This window comes from Astyanax mexicanus, chromosome 23 (assembly GCF_023375975.1).
Source record: "Astyanax mexicanus isolate ESR-SI-001 chromosome 23, AstMex3_surface, whole genome shotgun sequence".
NCBI lineage: Eukaryota > Metazoa > Chordata > Actinopteri > Characiformes > Acestrorhamphidae > Astyanax > Astyanax mexicanus.
The window spans coordinates 32,434,900-32,446,030 of record NC_064430.1 but is presented as its reverse complement, the minus strand read 5'-3'; the positions used below and the strand labels follow the sequence as shown (position 1 = coordinate 32,446,030).

The window sequence follows — 11,131 nt, the reverse complement described above, 5'->3', positions numbered from 1 at the left end:
TCGGGCACTTAGGGCATATTTTAACCATCTATGAGTGAGCCATCAGCTGTGCAGCACGCAGCTTGATTTAGGGCCCTAGAAATCTGATTAAGATGTCTGATAAAGAGAGATGGATTATGTCAGTAATTAGATTTCTCAGCATATGTATACACGTATGTCGACTATTCATCAAACGATTTTCAAGTAATTTCACTGTCGCTGACAAATTTCCAGTGTCAGGATAAAATCATGAGAGTCTTGCTAGAGTCGAGCTGCGGTCGAGTCATCTCAATGATTCAGTGTAAGGAGGTTGGGATTGAAAGTTTAAGTCAGTCTTTTTCTGGTCCCGTGTTAAATTAAAATCAACCGTGTTTAATATTATCGTAGGTCTTGGCTCACGCAAATACTGATGTGAACAATGTCAACAACCAATAGGAGAGCTACAGGAAGCCGCAAGGCAAGAACAGGAACGTTTTCATTCACTCAACCAGGGGTGTGTCCACATCCATCCATCCATCCATCCATCCATCCATCCATCCATCCATCCATTTTCTTCCACCTATCTGGGGTCGGGTCGCGGGGGCAGCAGCCTAAGCAGGGAAACCCAGACTTCCCTCCTCCCAGCCACTTGGGCCAGCTTGTCCGGGGGAATCCCGAGGCGTTCCCAGGCCAGCGGAGAGACATGGTCCCTCCAGCGCAGGGATGCTATCCTAAGGCCACCAAAAAGGATCTCCTCAACACCTCCGCTGCACCTAGAAATTCTGACTCTGCAAGATCCCCAGTCTTTATAAGTGTGTGAGTAAAAAGTCTGTGATTGTCTTTAGATGTGAGAGGCTTCAGACTTTCCTCTATTAAAAGTCTTTCCAGAGTCTTTTCAAAGTCATGCAGTGTATGCTAATCATTATTCTGAATAAGCTCTATTTCTCCATACTGCACTTAAACGCAAACATTACTGGATTAAGCTTGTCTCAGTTTTTCCCTAGCTGGGTGTTTTTTTTAGCACCTTGCTCATTTTGGTAAAAGTGAATTTAATTCTGATCTGTTATCAGACAAATTCAGTATTTAATATATGAAACAATGTTATAAACTGCTTAAAACACACACACACACACACACTTGCAGTAAACACAGAGTACACCATGTGACTGAGTGAAGATGCAAATCAATCAATACTTCAAGAAAAGAGAAGTAAAGTTTTAATGTTAGAATTAAAAGGAGTCCAAATGAAAAAGAGCTGCAGAAACAATAAATGAGTAGCGTTTCAAACCAACCTAGAGTGATGACACACATTCACAATAACAAGCCTGTAAAACCGATTTCAAATAGAAAGCCAGTAACTAATACAGCCCTAAAGTTAATAACTTATTACAGATTCAGATCTGCCCCTTCAAAATCATATACACTTAGAGACATGACTTTCCGTAAAATAGCAAATAAATAACCACAACCTTTCTGTTTTCAGTTTAAACTGGAAATGTATAGAGAACCTCTAAATTTGTGAAGGACCACACACATGAACCTAAGCTTAGTACTGTAATGAAGTTAATTCTGTACTGAGTGTGATCTCTTTAGTTTTTTTTTATATTTCCAGGCTGAAGGAATTTAAATCTGATTTTCTTAATGTGACACAGATCTTAAATTAAATTCAAACTTTCTGCACAAAATCAGAGACACCTCAATATGGGCTTCTAGAATGAAATACATCTGATTTAAAGTGCCATGAATGTGTATGCTCAGATCAGATTGCATGTATATTTTTTGGCTTTATAAATGTGCTTTGTTCTGTCAGCAGTCAGAACCAGTGTTGAGCTGCACTTCCTGTGTGCAGGCAATTCCTGTTGTTTCTGTTTATGAACAACTAGTACAATGTTTATGTTTTCCTTCGAACAAACAGCAGAACATCACGTTCTTGAGGGATTCTTGAGGGAAGTCAGAAATCATCACAACACCAGCACCAGCAGCTCACAGCAAAACCAGAGATGATGTACATACACACATTCATGTGCGCATACATCAGTCAGATACAGTCACTTATAGTAATGAATGAGTCATCAAGATAAATCCAATCTGAGCGAAATAATCTGAATTATGTGTTGCCTTACAGAAATACTCACATGAGAACTGGCAGCTGTCGGGTGGAGTTCTGCTGATTTGGTTAAGACAACACTCGGATGATAGATACAGCAAATGCAATGCACTGATATAAAATGTAAAAAATTATAATAAAACAGCAGCCTTTCAAAAGTCATTTACAGAAATGAGGCTGCAACAAAAACAGCTTTGCATTTGTTTCATTTGCCTTATCTTATGGTTTCGCTTAGAAAACTGATCCATTTTTCCTTCTAAACCTAATATTAATTGTATAGAGTAACTGCAAGTTCTAAACAAACTGATATAACATTAACACCACCTTCTTGTTTTTACACTCACTCTCCACCACGAAAGAGCAATTCCTAGTTCTATAAATAATTACAGACTGTAGTCCTTTTGTTTCACTGTATACATTATTATCCTCCTTTTACTCAGTGGTAGTTCTGGCCATTAAAAAACAAAGACAGACACAGCAGAGTTGCTGGAGTTTTTAAACACCTCAGTGAGAATAGGCCACCAACCAGAAATATCTAGACAGCGCCCTGTGAGCAGTGTCCTGTAGGCGGTGTCCTGTGGGCGGCGTACTTTACCCACTGATGAAATAAAGGATGAAAAACACAAACTGTTCAGCGCTTCTCTATCTGACTTTACTTTATCTACAGGGTGTTTCAGCTGTAGGTAGGAGTGTGTAATAGAGTGGAGGACAGTGAGTGATTAAACACAGTGTTTAAAAAATAAATAAACACTGGTGGTCCTGAGAGCTTCTGAGTATTGAAGAACAGGGTGAAAGGAGGATAATAAAGTAAACAGAGAAACAGATACAGACCTTCAGTCTGTTATACAATGTGTACTCTATGATCAGTGGAGCTGATTACATGAACAAAGGGGTGGTGTTAATGTTACGGCCAACTGGTATACAACTGCAACTTTGCACAGATTTGAGAGCTTCTCCAGTACAGGTGCACTTTGTAGGTTTACATGTTCTGTCTGTAGCCCAAACACATATATATGGCAGCTGTTTCTAATGAAATGGCCAATGATTGCCTACGCGATGTAGGTGTTTCCAACAAACTGGCAATTTAGAGTAATTCTAAAAAGGTAAAACTCATAACATGAGGTTAACGTGTGATGGTAGCAGTTTTACTGGCACTACTGATCACTGATCAGCCTGGAAAGGATAGCTTAGGGCAGGGGGCAGAATTGAGCTTCGTGGCTGCTCATCCAGCAGCACCAAGTCCTCCACGTCTCTTCCACGAAACCTGCGCCGGGCCAGCTTCACCGTAACCTTCCGGCCTTGGAATATTTTGAGGGCCTCTTTTGAGGCCATGGCCCTGGCTGCACAGTCGTCGCGGCCGTAGCCTGTGCCCATGTAGACAGTCTGGCAGCGCAGTTCGCATACCTGGCCCTCCTTCTGTGTGCAGCCGGCGGGCAGGTCGGGAATGTCTTTCAGTGGAACGAACACGCAGCTGAGGTTGGCCTTGCAGGACTCCACGCAGGCACGCAGGATCTCAAAGTGGTCCAGGTTGGGTCCGAAACCTCCAGCAGACACCAGTTTCCAGGCCACGGTTTTGTAAAGACGGTTGAAAAAAGGCTGCTGTTCTGAGACGGCCCCCGGCGGGGGGCCAGATTTAGTGGCGGCGGCAGCGACTGGACGTCCGCTGTTCCGCTCTGCAGCTTTACTCTCAGTGTCATTTGGGCCAGTTCTGCCTTTCTTAACACAGCTCTCGGCATCTGGGCCTGCAGGAAACATTAAAAGAAAACAAGTGTAAAATATTTGCACTGATAACTAAACATAGACAGACAGACATACAGACAAAGAGACAGACAAGTAAACAGACAGAGAGACAGATGGACAAAAAGACAGACAGAGACAGAAACGTAAAGATAATTAGACAGATAAATAGACACACAAACATACAAAGAGAAAGGCAAACAGACAGACAGACAGAAAGAAACGTAAAGATAAAAATACCGATACATAGACAGACAGACAAAGAGACAGGTGAATAAACAGACAAACAGAGAGGTAAAGATAAGTAGACAGAGACAAAGTCAGGCAAATGAACAGACAGAAAGATAGATAGATAGATAGATAGATAGACAGACAAAAATACACACAGATTAATAGATAAATTAATAAACAGCAGGACAGATAAGATTAATAAATACAGTTTTACGTGATATGTAAATAAACCCTCTTTACTTTGTGCTGTAAGCGTCCTGACCAATCACGGACTGAGATCATGAGTGTTTGTTTTTTTCTCAATATGGATGTTTTGATAAATCATCGCATTCAAATGATCCAATTCATGCAAATATCCATGTATGATAATAACACACTGAAGCGCATCACATTTATAATACACAGCAATACCAGTAACACAAAGCCAGCCAGTATAATAACCAAAACTCAGCTTTAATCCCTGAGGGCAGCAATACAGGACACAATCTCTCTCTCTCTCTCTCTCTCTCTCTCTCTCTCACACACACACACACACACACACACACACACACACACACACACACACTACTGGTGTGCCTACAGACTCAGGTGGGACAAAGTGTATTATTGAAGAGGATAAAATACTCCTAAATAAGCAAATATCAGGAATTATGGATTTATTAGTGTCAGATTCACAGAGCTTAACAACCAATATTCTTCACTGAAGGTTTACCTTATTCAGTGGACTTAAGCGCCACCATGTGGATTAATGAAGTGGGTGTTTAGTTTCAATAAAAATATTCATGTTTGACACCACATATTGATTATGTAGCAAAAAGGAAATAATATGATATCACGATAACAGTATTTTTGGCCATTGCTCACCATGATTAACACCCCCCCCCCCACACACACACACACACACAAACAACAAAAAACATACTGTATTTATTTAAATTAAAATCCTTTCATTTTCCCAAAAATTGGCAGTGTGCTTTATGTATAAATTTTACCAGTCAGGTATTAAGGAGCAGTAAAGCCACTCCACTGAAGTGCAGCACTATAAGCATTAGCATTAACCGCTAACCTCAGCACTAGCTCTTTTACCGTTCAGAGGTGAGTATATTGGACTGTATTCTGTGTGTTTGCCGTGTTAAAACAAGCTATGTGAGATGAACCGCAAGCTAATAGCATCATGGGTTACCGGAACACTCAGGGTTCTAGCGCTGCGGTTAGCTGCCAATGCTAATGCTGCTGCACTCAGCCTTAGTGCTGGAGAATCTTCACTGAAAACTCATCCTTACACAAAATATTGGAAATCTAAGCTTACTGCAAATGAACAAAAGCACTTTACTCACCCAAATATAAGGTATTCAGGGTAACATTTTTCTTATTTTTTTTTTTAAGGCGGTTTTGTTAACTGCGCTTCCCCAGCTTCCCCATTAGAAGGGAAACATGCACCCTTGCTCACTTTGATGTAGGCATCCCTACTAGGGTCGCTTAGTGTGCCTTATGATCCAATGCGCCTTATGGTCCAAAAAATACGGTATAAAGGTGTAGGCATCCTTAAGCCGTCCCCTTTTTACGATTAGTTTGCACAGTGCGGTCCCATGACTGTATACAGGCCACACTGTCTGTCTCACCTGAAGTTAAAGGTCTTTTCCCCTTCCCTACGATTTCACCTCTCGTCTTGTGAACACAAACATCAGCTTCGTTCACAGTGATCCCCTCTGCCATCTCATTCACCTTGTTCACCACAGGCTGGGGGTATCTACAACAAAAGCACATGTTTAAAACAACAGCACTGTGTAGCTAATGCACTTTAGCAGATAATAAGGGTGTAAGAAAATATCAATACCATTTCACACTATATTGTTTGCGATTACTTTCAAAAACACAGACTTGAATATTAATAAGTGGTTTAGGTGTAAAGTTTGGTGTCACACAGTAGTTAATTTAAACCGGATCTGATTGAATGAAAAATTAACTATTCTTATTCATGTTTTATTTTATAATAACAATGTTTTCATTCTATATGATTTTTTCCTTATATTTGATTTAATCTAATCATTTAATCACAATGTCACTTTGTTTAGAGTGCGGCAATATATTGTGATGTATTGAATCGTGATCCCTGTGATCTGCTATCTGTGCCATGTTATCTATTTCTGCTTCTTGTAGGTACAGCTGCTAATCCTACCTTTCTTCATCATTTCAAAATGATAGAAACAGCTGAATGAGGGATTATAAATTACCTCAAATTGTCTAGAAGACATTTACATACAAAATGTTCTGGTATTTAGTGAGTAAATATGTAATCTGTTGTGTTTTGTCCCTTATGGAGACCAAGTTGAGTGTAAACTGTATGAGTGAGTTCATTAACCCCCTCCCTTTGTGTTTCTATAAAGATTGCATACAAGGACAGAATGCTTACCGACAGCCTAGGAACACAGAGTTGGCCCAAACCTTGGACAGAGAGAGGAGTTTATCGAGGCTAGGGCTCATGGTGCCCGGCTGGAGGTTTGGAAACGTCTCCAAGTTGCGAAGGACAAATTCACGCCTGGCGAGCCACTGCTTACTGGTCTCATTGTGCTCTTTTAAAGACTCCACCCATTGTGCCAGGTGCGGGTTTTGACTAAGGAACTCAGAAACATCTCCATTCCCTTCTGCCATCCCTAAAAAAGTGGGTAAAGAATACTTTAGTTAAAGCACAAAATGACTGTCAACTTATTATTATTATTTTTTTTATCTACTCTTTCTCTCACACCCACAACTATATACACACAAACACAGCCAGTCCTTCTCTCTTTCTCAAAAGCCCATTTCCTCTTTCCAGGTTGTTACATGTGGAATATAGAGCTACCAGCAATTAATTCTTATAATTAATTACTGTTTTGATCAATACAGATTTTGTTTTTAATAACACCACTTACATAAGTATAATTTTATTTTGCAAATCTATAAATGCTTCTTTTGTTTACATTTAATTAACTATTTAAAAAATAGTCTTTAAAAAAAGAAAAGGCGAAATTCATCATGCTTAAACAGAATATTTTTTTTAATCGTGTAACACCACTAATCATAACATAAAAAAAACGAATGAAGCATAAAGGAAAACACCAATCATTCCATCAATTAGTTCTAAACTGTGTTTTGACCTGTTGGTATTTTTGCTATAACGATACTTTTGCCGATATGACAAAACATTGATATTAAAATAAAAATTCAAAAATACATTACTGCAACAAAAAGAAAATAACATTTTATTATTGCATATGATATTACATAGAACACCCCTAACTGAGATATTAAATAATACACAAATTTTATCAGGTTTGTAACAGAAATCAATGATCCAGAATGTGATGATACTAATAATACACTCCATATATCTCCATATATCCAGGATTAAAGTAAAATAAATGATACTGGACAGATGTAATCTTTGTCTAGTATATATACAATTGAAAATGAGAACAGTGTGATATTTTCTGTCTTAAAAATAGTAATAAACTAGTACCCTGATGTGATATTTATGGGTGGGTGATATGGCACCATATTTCAGGGTCTTATATAGTTCACGATATTCAAAAATGTTGGCGATATTATTTTGTTCAATGCAATACAGCACACCTCTAATCTGATATATTTTGGATGATCAATTGTTTGAGATAATTATTGAGATAAACAATACTATTGACAGTTTTAGAGACAAATTATGTCATTAATAAAATAATATAAGATAATCCATCTCGTCTCTTGTAAAGAATAGTTAACAGGCAAATATTCATACATTGGGATGTGAATACTGATAAAAACACAGTTTAAACAAAGCTGATATATTGACTCAGTCATGTTAACACAAGGGGTAAAAGAAAGTTCAGCAAGAACTGGATTTACTGTAGATCCATTTTTAACTTATTTAAAAGAAAAGTCATGTTTTAAAAATGCGAAGACATTAAAGCTATAATAAACAAAGATACTGGAATCTGTTTCTGCAGTGTATCTGTACATTATCTGTAATATCCAGGTAAAACTGTCCGTGTAATTCACTCAGCACTGCTGACAGAACAGCCGGGTAAAGTAATCTGTAAACATGAAGCTCAGCTTCCTGTTGCTCCCATTAAACCAGCTGTGATTAATAACGTTACCTATATGACTGTCTCCCCCCCACTCCCCCCCCCCCCCCACACACAGTTATTCAGGTCCAGATTACAGACAGATAGATTAGTTTATTTTAGTTAGCTAACTGAGTTCCCTACAGTTTAAACCGCTTTAACCATCTTTAACCATCTGCCTCCATCTGTCCAGCTGTAAAAACTGTAAAAACACAGCGAAGCTAAATAAGCGCCCAGACAGATAAATACAGTAAACTATACACATATATTAATTACAGCCCATAATACCACATCAGCAGCTGCTGGTCCCCTTTATTCTCAGTACAGCGCGTTAGCAGCGGCAGGCTAGGCTATCTGTTCGCCAGTGTGTGTGATTAGAGGCGCCTGTGATTACTATATTATATACAGCGCTGAGCTGAGAGTAAAACCAGCAGCAGTAGGTTATCCGAGTCCGGAAAAGCAGAAGGTAAAACCAGAACCTTTAGAGAGCCTCTTTTCGTCGAGTCCACATAACAGGTGAGGATTAAGTACCAGCCAAAACAATATTAAGGAAACCTGGAGCTACAGGACTACATTTCCCATGTTTCGCTTGAGCCAAAGGACTACATTTCCCGTATTTATAAAAAACTTTGTTTTTAATGTTTTAAATGTTTATCTTTTATGAATTCTAATTATAACTTTGACCTCATATTTAATGCATATTTGACCATTTTAAATAAAAAAAACATACAAAATAGAATAGATCCTAAGATATTTTGCAAAAATGTATTCTTTTAAATATAGATTGCATTTCTGCCAAAAAAAAAAAATCTGTAAAGAAAATGAGGAAGCCTTTCGAGTTTTTATTTCTATGTAAGTGTTGTACTGTCGTAAAATTAATTATTTCTGCACAACATATAAGAATAATAAGAATAAAATAAGAATTAAAAAAAATCTAATTTCGAGCTTCCCACTTGTAAATACAACTCGTTGTTCCAGTGCAATTTCATTTTTTTTACTAATAGTTCTTTCCTATTTGCAGCACTGCTCAAACGCAGCATAACCTGCTTTGATCTAACATTAAAAACGGGTTATTATTAAATATGTGTTTTTGCAAAAGCAAAAAGGGACGAACTCCTAGCTACGTTGAGCTAAAATACTACAATTCCCTAGTTATGATGAGCTAAATGACTACATTTCCCTAGCTGCGTTGGGCAGAAGGACTACATTTCCCGGCGCCGGGAGGCTGTTTTGGCGGTGTTGGTGTTAGCTGCTTTAGCTCGCGCTGGTTTAAGTTAATGGATGCAGTGGAGTAACCGGTTATTACTGTAAATATTAATAATCACCTGTAACCATGATCCACGAGCTTCTGCTCGCTTTAAGTGGATATCCCGGCACTGTTTTTACATGGAATAAGAGGAATGGATTACAGGTAACGAGATGTGCATGAGATAACTTACCCGTTAACCAGTACTCTGTGTTATTAAATATTACTCTATAGTAAGCTGCTGTAGATAAATATTAATTTAGTCCAGTGTGATATTTGTGTCCTAATTCACAGCTGTGTGGAAACCCTTAGTGTAGAAGAGATCGATCATCTCATTCATTCATCATACTGAATATAATTATTGATCATATTCAACTAGTTATTCAGATATAATCACTAAAAACTATGAAATATTGGTAATAACAGTAATTGTTGCACTGTTGTCTGCTGTTTATAGTGCACAGACCAGGCCACACTGACTTCTTCTATACACTGCACTTAAAGTCAAGTCAAGTAGTTTTATTGTCAATACTGCATATGTACAGGTACATACTCTCCTTCCCAAAGTTACAACAAGTAAAGCAAATATATTCATATACAAATATGAATCATAAAAGAATGAGAGATACTAAATGCACAATATAACAAGGTCACATATATAGACATACGTGAGACAAGAGACAATAGTGCAACAGTGATGGGGGATTAAAGAGGGAATTATCGTACTGTTGTAAACAGAACCCATATAACAGTAATGCAACTATAGAGGTATAAAGCTAAAGGCTCAGAAAGTAAAACGAGTGCATAATAGTTCCAGTACTAAGTTTCAGTACTGTGTTAAATCCTGCATTAAGTTCAGTAGTGTGTTGGTACTATTCATTCACTTACATTCACATTACTACATCTTTTGGATTTATGTTTGGCGGTGTTTCTCAAAACACTACAGTATTAGTCATTTTAGTAATATATGTGTAGAAAGATAGATCATTAAATTGATCCCAAAGGAAATTAGGGCATCCAGTAGCTTAAACAACACATTGTACAGTCATAAACACACAGGAAGTATAGATATATAAAACTTTGGTAGAACAGTGCAGTAAATCAATCAGCCAATAAATAATCCATACAGCAAAAGTGGAAGTTGCAGATGACACTGTATTTGGAATAAAGTTACTAGGTGTGCTAATATACATGTAACAAAATGTATATTAATCATGTGCATGTACCCATAGGTGCATATACTTAACACGGGTGGATTTTACCAACACGCAAAGCAAAAACGAAAAAAATATATATATATTTTTTGTACATGCAAGTTTAGCTAGGCGAGGTAGACTAAGGTAGCTTCGGCACAACCATAAATTGGTCTTATCCCATTGGTGCCCAAAAAAAGAAAGAAAATTAAGCAAAGGAAGTCCAGCACAGAAAGCTTAACAAAGCTCACCAATTTTTTTCACAGCAGCAAGAAAAGAATCGTCTGGTGAGGATGAGGCACCAGAGACAGCTAGGTCGTCAGAGTCAATATTGCATTTTGCTATACAAAAGAATCCATTTGATCAGGGCCCCCGGAAAAAAAACATTGCTTGTGGCCCCAGAACTTCCAAATCCGCCCCTGATCATCCATACCTGTGGGTGACTGACCCAGTCTGTCTGTTGAGCAGGAGTCTGACACTGAGTACACTCCTCTGCTTCATTAAGATGGTGTGCCGTGAGTCACTATCATCGCCTGTGATAGAAAACGAAGTGTTTTCTTAC

At 38.1% G+C, this 11,131-nt stretch overlaps 2 protein-coding genes across 5 annotated transcripts in view; one reads left to right on the top strand and one right to left on the bottom strand.

Moving 5' to 3' along the window:
- Positions 1 to 1,152: 1,152 nt before the first annotated feature.
- Positions 1,153 to 8,718, bottom strand: LOC111191138 (CDKN2A interacting protein). Of its 2 annotated transcripts, none has more exons than XM_022665134.2 (4): positions 8,610 to 8,718; positions 6,447 to 6,687; positions 5,656 to 5,783; positions 1,153 to 3,807 (listed from the first exon to the last, which is right to left on the bottom strand). In XM_022665134.2, exons 2-4 carry the CDS (start codon positions 6,683 to 6,685, stop codon positions 3,227 to 3,229), a joined length of 948 nt encoding a protein of 315 aa, XP_022520855.2. In that variant the 5' UTR covers positions 6,686 to 6,687; positions 8,610 to 8,718; the 3' UTR covers positions 1,153 to 3,226. The 2 variants fall into 2 exon arrangements, with proteins under 2 accessions (XP_022520855.2, XP_022520856.2); XM_022665135.2 differs by lacking the exon at positions 8,610 to 8,718 and adding an exon at positions 8,419 to 8,563.
- tubgcp4 (tubulin, gamma complex associated protein 4) overlaps positions 8,622 to 11,131 on the top strand; it is a 21,138-nt gene continuing 18,628 nt past the window's right edge. For 2 of the 3 annotated variants that reach the window (XM_022665133.2, XM_049471395.1), the window contains exon 1: positions 9,352 to 9,541. In XM_022665133.2, coding sequence (XP_022520854.2) covers positions 9,464 to 9,541 — 78 coding nt within the window. In that variant the 5' untranslated portion in view covers positions 9,352 to 9,463. Of the gene's footprint in view, positions 8,647 to 9,351; positions 9,542 to 11,131 lie in introns of those variants that run through there. The other variant, XM_049471396.1, reaches the window with a different exon arrangement.

Coding starts and splice junctions, on each gene's coding strand:
- LOC111191138 (XM_022665134.2), bottom strand. CDS start 6,685: ATGGCAGAAGGGAATGGAGATGTTTCTGAGTTCCTTAGTCAAAACCCG. Junction 5,784..6,446: donor TCTGTGTTCCTAGGCTGTCG/GTAAGCATTCTG, acceptor CTTTTGTTGTAG/ATACCCCCAGCCTGTGGTGA. Junction 3,808..5,655: donor GAAAAGACCTTTAACTTCAG/GTGAGACAGACA, acceptor TGTTTCCTGCAG/GCCCAGATGCCGAGAGCTGT.